The sequence below is a fragment of the Barbus barbus genome (assembly GCF_936440315.1).
Source record: "Barbus barbus genome assembly, chromosome: 27".
Taxonomy (NCBI): domain Eukaryota; kingdom Metazoa; phylum Chordata; class Actinopteri; order Cypriniformes; family Cyprinidae; genus Barbus; species Barbus barbus.
This window is the reverse complement of record NC_136755.1, coordinates 21,536,340-21,550,161: the sequence shown is the minus strand read 5'-3', so window position 1 is coordinate 21,550,161 and position 13,822 is coordinate 21,536,340. Positions and strand designations below refer to the sequence as shown.

The window sequence follows — 13,822 nt, the reverse complement described above, 5'->3', positions numbered from 1 at the left end:
TCACTTTTGATTAAAATATCATTGTAAATGTGCAGTTCCTTTTACTTTTCTAATATTAAATTGTAGACTTCTACAGTTGTAGCATGATATTTTAAATATACTAGTTTGAAATCTGATGTTATAGAGTACAGAAAGTGATATGAGACCTGGTTAAAGTGTATCCCTGGTTTCCGACTCTGACATGGACATTGTACTCAGCTGGGGGGAGTGTGGGTAACAGGCAGGTGATGTTTTCGTTGGTCCACTCCAGCAATTCGCATTCGGCCTCGCCAATCAAAACAGAGCTGCCGTTATCATGCGACTCAAAATTTGTGCCCAAGATGGTGAGAATCCTGCGTCCTTTATAACAAATGAAGAAGTGAATACAAGGTCAAATTAATTGCTGTTCCAGTAAGATTGTGAGGGGTGGGGGCAATGAGGAAGTTAGAAATTGCTGTGATTGTTTATTGTCTGCAGTGTTTAGAGCAGCTTTTAAGAACTGTAACGCTCTTAATTGTCCTTCACTGCAGCCAAACCGGCTTTTCTGATTGCGTGACATAAGCTAAAGCCAGTGCAATTATCTGGCCTGCACAAAAGAGCTGGAAAGAGATTTGTCTGGAGGCCATAAGGGGGTTTACAGCTGTAACCAAGATGTAAATGCAGATCAGAACAATGGGATGGAAAGAGTCACTTGACAGTTGAATGTGATTTTGCCTGTTTGTTTGTTTACCATGACGTTCATCTTCATTACCTTGTCTCAAAGAAGAGTAGATAACCAGTATTTATTTGAATATGGAAACAGTGGAATTCACTAATTGAAGGTCGGTCCTATTTACTGACACTTTCTATTTGTAGCTTTCCGTTTTGAAAAAACAAATAAATAAACCAAAAAAACCTCATTAAAGCGTCCTAAATGGAGACTTGCAAGTGCCAATTTTGAGCAATTTTTTTTAATAAGTACATAAAACTTGGCTAGTAACTTTATTTAAAAAAGGACCATAAGACATGGTTTACATTGCAGTCACAGTCTGACACTCTCTGATCTAAAAGACGTGCCTGATTCAAATCAGATTTCAAACAAGGTATACAGACTTGAGCGTCTTCTTTTAACTTCCTCCTCAATGAAAAATTTAGCATCAGGTCTTTATCTAAAATGCTGGAAGTTTTTAGTCTTTTAGTCTCCAGAACTAAATACATCTTATTAATATAATTTAGGACATAAGGTGTGTGTGTGTGTGTGTGTGTGTTTGTGTGTGTGTGTGTGTGTGTGTGTGTGTGTGTTTGTGTGCGTGCGTGCGTCTGTCTGTGAGAGAGATAAATATTTTTTTTTATTTTTTAAATAGTTTTATAGAAGATTTATGCCTAGAAAATGTTGTATTGGTAGTTGTAGCTAAAGCTAATTTTAGATTTCCACGTACACATAATTATGGTGCTATTAAAGTTGTGTGTTGAAGGGATTAAATCTTTGTATGAACTGATCTGAAAACTCAATGATCCTTATTTATACTCTGCATTCTTGTGAATAAAGGCAAGATAACTCTATTCTAAAAATAGAACGTATTCAACAGACGGAGTATCATCTTACAGCTTAATCTCAGATCAGAATACAATCAGCTGTTGATGTTTGCAAACATGGAGTGTAACTATAGGGCCCCAATTGTGACAAAATGAAAAGGTACTGAAAAGCATATTTGAATATCTAAAGCTATTCAGGGTACTTGTCAATGTCAATGTCTGGGTTTAATGTTTGCAAAGTATTACAGTTACTTCTTTAATGATTTAAGGTCATGGGTTTAATTACCAGGGGAATGCATGGATTTTTAAACATATCTGCCCTGAATTAGATAAAATCTTCTGACTATGCATAAATGTTGATACAGTCAGGTGAGCAACTTGTATGATACTTTTATGGTGCTTTGTATTCTTTTAAAGCTTAAATCATATCATATCATAGTAACCGCATGAAAAGCTTGACTAGTACATTTACATTTATTCATTTAGCTGACGCTTTTATCCAAAGCGACTTACAATTGCTATATATGTCAGAGGTCGCACGCCTCTGGAGCAACTAGGGGGTTAAGTGTCTTGCTCAGGGACACATTGTTGTCTCACAGTGGATTCGAACCCGGGTCTCTCACACCAAAGGCATGTGTCTTATCCACTGCGCCATCACCACCCCTAGACTAGTACAATTCTTAATGTCTAATGTTGTGTTCCAAAGAAGAAAATCAGTTAAATGGCTTTGAATCAACATGAGGGTGAGTAAATTACTACACAATCCTCATATTTCTTAAAAATTAAAAATTATATTATGTATTTTTGTTTTTTCTTTGCAAACGCGATTTGCCATTTGAATGCAGTTTGTCCCCTGAGAAAAACAGATACCTTGTTGATATCTTACCAAACACTGTTGTAGTTTGTGGGTTCATAGATGTGATTATGGCCGTCAAATTGTTGCTGTATGTGAAAAAGCCATCTGATACTGCTGTCATCTCTGCCAAGGTTAGTGTTACTCTCAGTTCAGCTTCTGACCCCTGAGTTATCCACAAGATTCATAAAAGTATAAAAGTTTCATAGGTTTATTTTCGGGTTGTAGAGGATGCAAATACAGTAGTGTTGTAACTGTTTAGTGAATTTGCCCTGAGCAGTTCTGTTAATAATACTAATAACATATTATTCATATTATTCATCAATTAAACATTTATTTAAAAAGGTTTACAACTTATCTATGATTTTAAATTTAACTATTTTTGGAAATGTTTTTGGGACGTCAAGTTCTTCACTTACAGCTGGAACAATGCATCTCAGCTGAGCAAGTTCCACTTTTATAATGTTACATGGCTGAGTGCCAATGGTGACTGCGATATCATTACTGAATCCATAGCCAGACACTGTCAGAACCGTCCCTCCTGTGAAGACATACAGAAAAAGATCAAGTAATAGATATGTTGGGATGACATTGGTAAGCATTGGACAAATCAAATACTATACTGAAAGTAACATGCCAGTTCAGCTTTGTTCAAATTGTTCTTCTAATATAATTTTTAATTAACAAATAAAAAGCATTTAATTTTAAAAACCAAACAGAAGCATTTTTACTAGTAGTACTAGACTTTTGTACTCTTATGTATGAAATACATATGCAAAGCAAATATATATACAAATATGAATTTTACACACTACTGTGTGTAGAGAAGTGTAATGCTATGTGTACCTGCCACACTTCCTGTTGTGGGGTTTATGGAGGTCACTCCTAACAGATGTGTGAAGTTAAAGCTGTTGTCATTCTGGTATTGGGCATTTCCCACCAAAGAGAAACTCAGAGACACTGACTGTACACCTGCACTTGCAGGACCGACCTGGCAGGTTATAGAAGTATCTGAAACAAAAATAAATTATTTGATGAGATGTACGATTAAACAGTATGCTTAAATTTAAATTCTGTAATCACATCACTACCTGTAAACTTGTATAATTTCTTTTGTGAAACATGAAAGGAGTGAATAAGGATTTAAAGTAGAATACTTATAATACAGTCCAAAAGTCAGGTGAGCAACTTGTATGATACTTTTATGGTGCTATGCATACTTTTTAAACACACAATCTTTTTAAACTACACAATCCTCATATTTCTTAAAAATTACTAATTATATTATGTTGCATTCTTTTAGCAAAAGCGATATGCCATCTGAATGCAATTTGTCCCTTGAGAAAAACAGATTTTAAGACATTACTGGGTTTTGGCTTACTGGTAACCTGTAGAAGAGAGCATTCCACATCTCCAGTCTTTACAGTGACGTGTCCACCATCAAAACCAGATCCAGTTATGGTAAGAACTGTTCCCAGACTGCTGGATCCTGAATGACAAATTACGTCAGTAATATAAACCACTAAATACCAATATGAATGGACATGATAGCTTTTATGTGAGATTTGATCATTTTCCGCACCTTGTGTAGGAGAAATACCGGTCACTTTTGGGGTCATTGACTTGCTCCAGGTAAAACCACAATCTCCTGAACACCATGATGGGATACCATTGATGAAAACTTCCACCTTAAAGATAACAAGCACAGGAATATGTATTTCAGTTAGTAGACATCCTAAAGCAGTGTTTCTCAACTGGTTTTTGTTTCAGAATCCAGATTTATACATAAATAAAATCTTAATAAAATAAGACATTAAATGGACATTAAGTGTACATTTACATAGTGGCAAACCAATGCAAAATTGTACATTAATATAAGATAATATAATATAAGTCAACTTATATATGTAATGTATTGTATATTGTAATGGCGTTTTATGAACTACTGGAATAAAATATTAATAGGATCATGCACATTCAGATTACAGAATGCACACCTGTCTGTCTGTAATAATACAAATGAACCGTTCATGCTTTGGTTTAGCCATAATCCTCTCGACATGCAAAATCCCCTGAACATTGGATATTCAAACAGAGCAACACAATCGGCCCTTCAACTGACCCACTACATAGCACTATTGAAATCTGCACACGACAAGGCATCAGGTAACATGAGGAAAAGCCTTTAAAAACAAGCTTCATATATATGAATGTATGTTGGACAAACATAATTATTGCAGTAAAAGCAGTGAGTAAAAAGGCACCTGTGGTTTATTTGTAGGCACACGCAGAAAGTCTCCCATAATTCTCTGTTTGAAGATGCCCCCTTGCTCAATCTTGAGTGATGTCACTGAAGGGTTCACACCAACCACATTGGAAGCATTGATCTAGTTAACATTATTAAAACATGTTAATTTAGCCAGGTATGAAATGAAGAGTCTGAGAAAATTAAGATATACACTAGTATTCAACTATTTGGGGTTGTTTTTGAAAATGCTTATGTTCTACAATGCTGCATTTATTTGATCAAAAATACTAACTAATATTGTTAAATATTATTACAATTTAAAATAATTGTTTTTTAAAGTATTTTATTTCTGTGATGGCAGAGCTGGATTTTCAGCAGTCATTACTCCAGTCTTCAGTGTCACACGATACTTCAGAAATCATTCTAATATGCTGATTTGGTGCTCTAGTGTTGGCGCTTTATTTATAATTATCAATTTTGAAAACGGTTGTGCCGCTACATTTTGTTTCTTCCCACTAGATAGTCTAGTCTGGCCCCACTTTTTCATTATTGATGATGGATTGCAAACACCTTTTCATGTTGACTTTATATATTTGAAGTATATATTCCAATTGTAATTTTACGCATTTGACTTTTTAAAACTATGCACATTTATTTTTTTTTAACTAACACTTTTATTTAAATTCCCATTAGCATTTCTCATTAGCAGTTCCCCTACATACTTGTAAACCTCCATTTGGAGAACCTTGGATTAGTGTACCAGCACTTGGAACTCTTTCTTGCCTTTAACAGAGGCTGATTTCCAGGCATGGTGAGCCACTGGATGTTCCAGTGGTAGCCCTTGCAGTCTCCAGATCTCTGCACCTGCAGCTGGCCGAGCTCTGGGATCCCCTGCAGAGCGTATTGCAGGTCCGCAGCGCTTATGTCTACTGCCAGGCCTGAGAAACACACACCACACATATCAAATGAAAAACCAATTAAGCCTTACTACAACTATATGTAGTAAGGAAGGTGCAGTTCACTATTTAAATTAATTTCAAGACTGAAACATACAATAATCTGTTGTGCAACTACAAGAAATTCCATGTACTGATTTATTCAGTTACTTCCAGCAGCGACATAGGAAAGTAACCGGTAAACGACAGACACCATGCTTACCTTCAACACGTCGGCCAAAGAACTCAACATCAAATGTTCCTGTAAGAGGTGGGCTGGCTTTTTGAGGGCGCATGATGGTGACGGCGGCGTTCCCCTGGCTTTGAATCAGTCGGTCCCCAGTGCTGTTTGGCATCTTCTGTTGGACAGAAATGAAGATTGAGAAAGCTTACATGGCTCACTCAACTACACAATTACCTGCAGGAAACAATTCCGTGATATAGCGATATCGAACTCAACTGTCAAAGACAGGAAAATATTTTGTTGTCAACCATCACCCATCATATCAGAGAGATCAGGAAGGTCCATCACTTCAAGACAGTCATTGCTGAATGAGTTTCAGTTGAACTTCATGTGAACTAACTCACCTCCAGAAAGCCCATTTCAAACAGTGGGACACCAAAGCCACAGTTGTAAGGTGTTGCTGTGATCTCGTAGCTGACATGTGAAGCATTTGCTTGTTTGCTCACAAAGATGTTTGAAAAGAAATGTCCTGAACTGGCTAGAGCAGGTGGTCTTCTTCTATGGATTACAACTGAGCATGTGGAGAGAGAAAATAGAATATTCCATTTAAAAGGATCACTTCAAAATCATAAAATAAAAATAACTTATTCATATTCACCATTAGAATCCAAAGCAGGCATTTCACGTCCAAGGTGAACAGTGTCTATAAAGTAAATGGAGTTAGTGGCCACTCCATACACACTGAACTGAAGAAGTTTGTAGTTGGTGCCTATGTAGTTTTCCTGTATGGAGCCCAGGAGATCCACACACTTGTAGTTCCACCTGAGAATGACAATGTCAATGTTACTTAATGCCCATTATAATGACCCTGATATTGGTTTAATTTTGCTCTTACATAGGTAAAAAAGGCATCACGTTACTTGGTTTATTCAGTAGATTAAACTTACTCATCTGTTGAGTCAAATAGCACAGAAATACGTATGTTCTCCTCCCGGTAAGTATTCTCCTGGTAACTGAACAAAATTCCCAGTTCATTCACCAGGCTCCCTTTGTAGGCCAAGCAGAGCTACAATAAAATAAATATAAAAAATGTGTACATTAAAAATGTAAAAATTTTCATCCTAGAAAAATTCATGAGAATATTGCAAGAGGATGAGATACTGAGGTGTCCGATGGTGCTTACAGTTTTGTACGTTTGTAGTAGTATTGGGCTGTAGATTGTTCCTGATGCTGTAATGTCATTGGCATTGAACAGAATCTCTGGGTTCTTCAGAGACCAGCGGCCACAGAAAGCCTCCGAATCACTGACCCGGATCCCTCTACGGCTCAGATAACCTGAAAACTGTTTTGACAAGGAGAAATCATAACAAGTTGGACAGAAAGGTGATGTTTTCAACAAAATAAGTGAGGTTTATCATGTTAGAACTTCATAATGTCACTTAATATCTGCAAGTTTAACTTGACTTGAAATAGGTTGTAACATACATGATTTTGAGCTTTTGTAGGTTTGCTTACCCCTGTAGTGGTGGTCTCATAATCTCTGAAAAATTTCACATCAGTGTTCTCCATTGTTGGAATCTCTGCTGGACATTTAGCGGTAACCATCGCATCTAGTTCCAAACGCACCTTTAGCAAAAAAGAGATGCAGCCCATCATGTAGAAAAGGGAAATTTCAAAAGAGTATTCAACATTTTTTGTACACAATACTGTAAAAGCCAACATTTTATTCAATGGTAAATGTTAAGAAATATAAAACAAAGAAAAACCTCAGTTTCAGAAGCATTGAAAGGCAGAGGGAGGGATGGAACTCCACCCCACAGCAGTGTGAATGTCTCCAAGCTGGCCTGCCCTTTCTCATCCTCACTAACTGTGATGTTCGTATTTGAGTCCATGATAAAGTATTCAAGAGTCTCAAAGTTACCTGAGATAATTCCAAGATTTAAGAAAACATATTGCAAAATACTGTTAACTTCACAAGCAACATAAAAGTAAAATACAAAATAACAAAAAGGTCAAGCATAATTGATATAAATAAGAAGCTACATTAAAACTGAAATATATAATATATAAAAATATGTCATCTAATATTGTGTGTTATGCAGACTTCTGAGAACATCCTTCTTTACTGTGAATTATAACATGACTAGTATTTTTTTTGTACTAACAAAACATTATTTTTATATTGTTTTCCTGTAAAATTGCACTTTAAAAAATAGTATGACCATGCCATATATTTCACAATAAATTACGTTATAATTTGTATTTTATAATATAAATGACACAGTGTATATATGCATAAATAAACTTTTTTCTTCAAAAACAAAACATGCATATTACATTATTTTACATGTACTGCCCTGTTAAATCTATTTTTAATATACAGAAAGGTGCTTAGGTGTCTTATAATTAACCAAATATCAAGTAAAGGCATTAGGTTTTAACTGAAGCATTTATACATTTTCTCATTGAAATTACAAACATTTTTAATGTTTATATTTTTACTGACATTCCGTGTAGATCAGTAATTGGTTGTTAAAGCACATATCTCAAAGTCAGATGCCAGAGTAATCGTAAAAGTATAGCGTTCATATTTTAAGTTCACCTCTGTTAGAGTTGAATGTCACGTTGTACAGTGCCTTAGTGTCCAGTTCTTGCTTTGTGACTCTAACACTGTCTGGTTTAATCGTCCACAAATCATTCAGAGCGTTCTGCAACTCCATCGCTGAAGCACTAATTGGGATCGGCCCTACAACATGCAAAGCAATTCCAGTAAACATTACAAACACGCAAACAAAAAGACATCTTCTAGAGGTAATGCAGAAAAGTGTATGCAAAAACTTGAAGCACATGAAAACTGGACCTATTAAGCTTCATCAAACACACATTCATAGATATACGTGAACTAATGCACCTGTTTTAAGACCTCCATATGCTAGGGAGTAGTACGTGTATTCGCAGTTGCTCAGAGAGAAGCAGTTGCTGCTGATTCTCAGAGTCTGCACCTCATTGACGGGGGTTACTGGCGTCCAGCCCTGGAAGCGAACCACCTAAAACAACAAAGAATTAGGCTTCCCTCTACCTTGTCTAGAGCTTTTCTCCTAAAGTGCTCCAGTGAACTCACTTACCTGCTTTTCAGGTAGTGCATCATAGTATGCACTGATCTGCTGTCTCTCATTAACAGCATCTATTGTCTGCTGGGCAGTGAAAGGACTGATCTCTTTGAAAAATGCCACATCCACTGATGCTGCTCCTGCATATTTCTGCACTAGAATCTCAATGTAATACCTGTAGCACGTTGATTTTGATGTTAGATCCAAGATTAGGACATAAACATTAATGACGTTTTGATTCGTAACCTTCACTTACGGTTTTCCCTTCTCCAAGCGCATGATCTCTGACATTTGGGTGTTAAAGTAGAAGAAACTGCTTGTGTAGTAAGGGTGATGTGCAATCTTGATCTGAAAACAAACAAACAAAAAAACTTTAATAAAATGTAAATGATACATTGCATTTTATACAAATATTGCATGTATTAAAATAGGCTTGTACGCTACTAACTTCTGCTTAATTGCTTACATTGATAACTACTGAAATTATTAAATGGTTTATTGATTTTACTGTCATTCAGGTACCTTATCCTGGGGAAGACCTGTCTTGCTGAAATAAAACTGGCACCGATAGTTGGCTTTGATTCGGAAATAGTAGTTGTCGGTCTCCATCGGAACAAAGAAACCACTCAGTCGTACCACAAAGTAATCAATTTCAGCGGGCCACACATAGGACAGCGAATCCACCCACTGGACGGAATATCCAGGTTGACTGGAATTATACCTCAGGACGTCCTCTAGAAGGCTTGGACTGGAGTTCTTCCAAATCTCCATTTTAAATCCTCTGCCACCTACAAACAAATGATCATGCAAATGATGAACAAATGAGCTCTGATATGCAGTGTTATTCTGAGAAGTCAGCTATGTGACAAACAAGAATCGTGGTCTTGGTTGAGATAACCTGTGACACTGCAGCAGTGACAGAGATAGATGTTCTCGCATGTGAAATGTAGAATTCCACTGTCATGCAAACACTGACTTTGAAAAAGATTGTTACAGAAATATAACGTCACCATAAGAGATCTGAATATCAGATAAGGTTCTCACCAGGAAACACTGTCATATTGGTTCTTTCATAACTAGGAGTTATGCAGGTTATCCTCTCATTTGATACGCTCTGAATCTGACACTCACGACCTAAGGGGAAAAAAAACACATTATAAAAAAAGACCTTTTAAATAATAAACATAATAATAAATAAATAATAACAAAAATAATTTTTACATATAAAAATATATTTGAATTATTCTATATGTATATATTTAATAATTATAATTATTTAATAATTATAATTATTTATTTTATATATATACCTCCTACTAAGACCATAGCTGGCTTGTCAGTCTCATCAAAGTAGCGTCCCTGAATGGTCAGTAATGTGCCACCAAATACACTGCCCTCAGAGGGAGAAACTCCTGTCACTTCTGAAAAAGACCAACAAACACAGGCCAAGTTTTTCAGAAATATCTGATTTTCAACATGCAATCATATTTTATTAATTATATTATTTATTTATTGTTTTTCGCACCTGCATATGTCTGGAACATGGCAAGCTTGTTCAGTGCCGAGATGCTGAAAACCCCAAAGTCTGACAAACTCCTGAAAAAAGAAAATATGTATTTTATATACTATTTTCTGTCAACAGCATACTAAGACTTCTATGCAAAAAAAAATTGTAAAGTGAAATCAAACTTCTTCTGACCTCCCAAATTCACTGTCGAGAATGTAACTGAGGTTGTGATGACCTGAAAACCAAGGTAATGACATTTAATCCAACAAAAATCTATAGTGAATGAATAATTCTTGAACATCTTGATGTGTCCTCACCAACATACGTTCCAGTCATTTTACAACTCATATATCCCCACTGGCTGGTATCATAATCCAAATAGAGGCCATACCTGAAATAAATGATGTGCATTTATGCAGGGTTTATTCATATTTAAAGTTAATTTTCGTTTTCAACCAAATTGAAAAGTACTTACTTTTCATCTGAATTGGGTTTCAGAAGCTCGCAAGGCATGCCTCCCATGTACGCTCTGTTCAAAGAAAATACATTAAAACAAGCACACCTCATGTAAAAACACAGAATAGATTTAGCATTCAGCTGAATTTTTTCCATTGTGTATTAAATATTTCCATACCTTAAAAATCTCACATTCATGCCATTGGAACTTTTGTCCGTGTTGCTTCCGTATACATCAGTATACATTCTTCCCCGAAGTGTCACCACAGTCCCTAAAATTCAATCAGTATTTTTATAAATGAAAGTTGTCATTTTTATAAACCAAAGCAGCACAGAGTAATGATAAAAACAAAAGAAACTCACCTGGGGGACCTGAGAGCGGATGGATACTTTGAATGCTAGGTGTACGGAATGTTCTGGGCTGTGAAAGAAGTTTTTGGTAATATATTGTAACATTTTACAGAGAAGATAAGAGTATATGTTTTAGTAAGCAGCACAATGAAGTCTTACATAGAACATGCACCAGTAATTCCACTGGCTTCCATAACAAATGCGACTTGAAGGAATTGGCATGCCATCCACGCTGACCCGCACCTCGTAGTCATCTTCTGGCAGAGCTCTGAACATGATGCAATATAAAGTTTTTTTTGAGAATCACACACCATCAACATTTTACATAACATTATGCAGTACAGCTATTTCAAAAAACTAAAAATTGCATATCACAGATAGACAGAGAGAGCACAGTCTTAAAGGGATAGCTTATGAAAAAAAAAAAAAAACATTCTAGGATATTTCTCAGATTATCTTCTTTTATGTTCCACAGAAGAAAGAAAGTCATACAGGTTAAAAAAGACATGAAGGTGTGTAAATGATGACAGGATTTTAATTTTTGGGTGAACTGCTATAATAAACATGTTCCACACTCAAAGGAATTTAAAAATGCAACAGAATTGTTTATGTAACCTAATACATAAAATAATATGATCATTTAGAATAGCACTAAAGAAAAATTTTCAAATTTACATTTTTGGTCTGTTTCTCATGCATATCTAGTATGAATTCAGAAACTTTGAATATTGTAAACAAATCGGATATTCTTTGGTGTTCCACAGAAGAAAACAAGTCTTTTAGGTTTGGAACAACATCAAAAAGTTATTGTTATCTCAATTCTCTTCATTTTTACAGTTTAGTCAAAATTTAGATGCATACATGTATATATAGCCTTGATTTCCCCTGGTATTCACATTTGAGAATGTTTTATTAATGACTGACTACAGTGCAATGACTGCTGCAATCAAGATAAAAGAAAACTGTATTTAGAATAAGGTTATGTGATTGATTGCATACCTTGTATAACACGTGATCCGAGTGGAGTGAGTGGAGTCTTTCTCGACATCGCAGGGAACAGATCTGGTGCGGGACACCAGTGTCACTGTGTTGCCAAAGTTTGGGTAATTGGCATTGAGATTAAACTGACTGGCTTGAGCAAAACCTGAGAAACAAATTCACCAACAGATTTTTAAAGAACTTAAACTGTAATAGCTAAATGTGCTGAATCAGAACAGAATGTTGTTATTTATTTAAGAACATATAGCTGATGTTTTAATACCTTGACCCTCTATGGTCAGTCTCGTTCCACCGTTGAGGCTTCCGTATTTTGGGGTCACATTGTTGACACGCTGCGCTTCTGTCAGGACGGAAATTAGTAGGACATTCACTAAAATAGGCTAATCTGTCACGCTTTGAGGATGACAACAATTATATAAATACGCAAAACCATTAAAATTACTAAAAGAATACAAGAAGTACATAAAGCTCGTACCTGCGGAACTCCAGAGTAAAATACAAACAGTGAGCGACAGATGAGGCTGCAGCCGCACGTGCCTCATCCTGCTAGACTTCAAAGCAAAAACACCTGAACTTACTGTATCCCTTCTGCAAAAACAATATACACATGCCATATGTGTTCACACTTGTCATGTGTATGTCCATTTAAAAAAATTAAAATAAATTGCCTAAATACATGAAAAATGTCAACAATATTAAATTTACTTTAAAACAAACGTTTTGCAATGTTGAACAGAGCCGTATGTTCAGGCTATACATTCAATAAATATAGACTATGCGCATCTAATGAAAATACATTCATATAGCCTGAATGTATATAAATAACTAGCCTATATATAATTAAACATGAATTAATGCATTGTTAAATGAGATAATTATAGAAATGTAGAAAAATTACTTCAAAGTTCACATTGACCATAACTCAGACTCTACCTGTTAAAGCTCTCTTCTGAAACTCAAAACACCAGTGGCTCATTTGTTAAGAATAGCTCACTCTTTTTATACTACCTGCCCATGGGGTGGCAAGAGGAGACTCACTTTTTTTTTCTTTCACCTTTGTTTGTCAGGTAATTACATGCATTGCTGTAATTATACAAGCAAGAGAGGCATTTATTCTTTTCCAGGGTTCCTTAACAAACACCTTAACAATGCTTTTGTAATATGCAGTGACCTCTGTGCTGTAGTGTCAACATTACTTTGATATTCAAATGGTGGCTAAACTTGAATATTAGACTATTTGGTGTCCCTCCATAACTAAAACAAGATGGAATGAAGAAGATCTGGACATTTGAACTGGAGATAAGGAGAATTCTTGTAGGCTAATGTTCAGTAACTTGAGCAAAATGTGCACATCTGTCTCAGTACTACACAATTACTATAAATTTGATCAATAATATGACCATAATCAGAAATATTTCAATCCAGAGACTACATTACAGATGTAGTTTATTTGAGCAGCAGTAGCGTACTTATATCCAAGTGTGATTTCTTTTAATCTTTATTGTTCTATATGTAGATACCTGTAGCATGCATTTTTGTTTAGTTTTTTTGCATAGCTATTAAAGGTCAAATTTGAATAGTGAAGCATGCAACAGTTTTTATGCTGTAATAAGAATTAAAGACATTATACGTTTCCGGTCTCCCCTAAAATTCCTGTCATGTAGCTACTTTAGTTTATAGATTAT

General features: G+C 35.6%; 1 protein-coding gene across 1 annotated transcript in view; it reads right to left on the bottom strand.

The window, feature by feature from the left end:
* The window catches only part of LOC306847453 (fibrocystin-L-like), a gene marked incomplete at both ends in the record, with an annotated part of 41,351 nt that extends 28,672 nt beyond the window's left edge, over positions 1-12,679 (bottom strand). Inside the window, 32 exons of the mRNA XM_079381403.1 lie at positions 147-339; positions 2,381-2,513; positions 2,767-2,888; positions 3,194-3,358; positions 3,729-3,836; positions 3,930-4,035; positions 4,612-4,734; positions 5,379-5,533; positions 5,754-5,889; positions 6,119-6,285; positions 6,373-6,536; positions 6,662-6,780; positions 6,898-7,056; positions 7,230-7,340; positions 7,481-7,635; positions 8,317-8,460; positions 8,626-8,761; positions 8,840-8,999; positions 9,081-9,172; positions 9,347-9,612; positions 9,869-9,958; positions 10,135-10,245; positions 10,350-10,420; positions 10,524-10,566; positions 10,649-10,722; positions 10,807-10,860; positions 10,966-11,059; positions 11,151-11,208; positions 11,298-11,406; positions 12,138-12,282; positions 12,400-12,477; positions 12,613-12,679. Of these exons, the coding sequence (XP_079237529.1) occupies positions 147-339; positions 2,381-2,513; positions 2,767-2,888; positions 3,194-3,358; positions 3,729-3,836; positions 3,930-4,035; positions 4,612-4,734; positions 5,379-5,533; positions 5,754-5,889; positions 6,119-6,285; positions 6,373-6,536; positions 6,662-6,780; positions 6,898-7,056; positions 7,230-7,340; positions 7,481-7,635; positions 8,317-8,460; positions 8,626-8,761; positions 8,840-8,999; positions 9,081-9,172; positions 9,347-9,612; positions 9,869-9,958; positions 10,135-10,245; positions 10,350-10,420; positions 10,524-10,566; positions 10,649-10,722; positions 10,807-10,860; positions 10,966-11,059; positions 11,151-11,208; positions 11,298-11,406; positions 12,138-12,282; positions 12,400-12,477; positions 12,613-12,679 (3,908 nt within the window). The remainder of the gene's footprint in view (positions 1-146; positions 340-2,380; positions 2,514-2,766; positions 2,889-3,193; positions 3,359-3,728; positions 3,837-3,929; positions 4,036-4,611; positions 4,735-5,378; positions 5,534-5,753; positions 5,890-6,118; positions 6,286-6,372; positions 6,537-6,661; positions 6,781-6,897; positions 7,057-7,229; positions 7,341-7,480; positions 7,636-8,316; positions 8,461-8,625; positions 8,762-8,839; positions 9,000-9,080; positions 9,173-9,346; positions 9,613-9,868; positions 9,959-10,134; positions 10,246-10,349; positions 10,421-10,523; positions 10,567-10,648; positions 10,723-10,806; positions 10,861-10,965; positions 11,060-11,150; positions 11,209-11,297; positions 11,407-12,137; positions 12,283-12,399; positions 12,478-12,612) is intronic.
* Between the last annotated feature and the right edge of the window lie 1,143 nt (positions 12,680-13,822).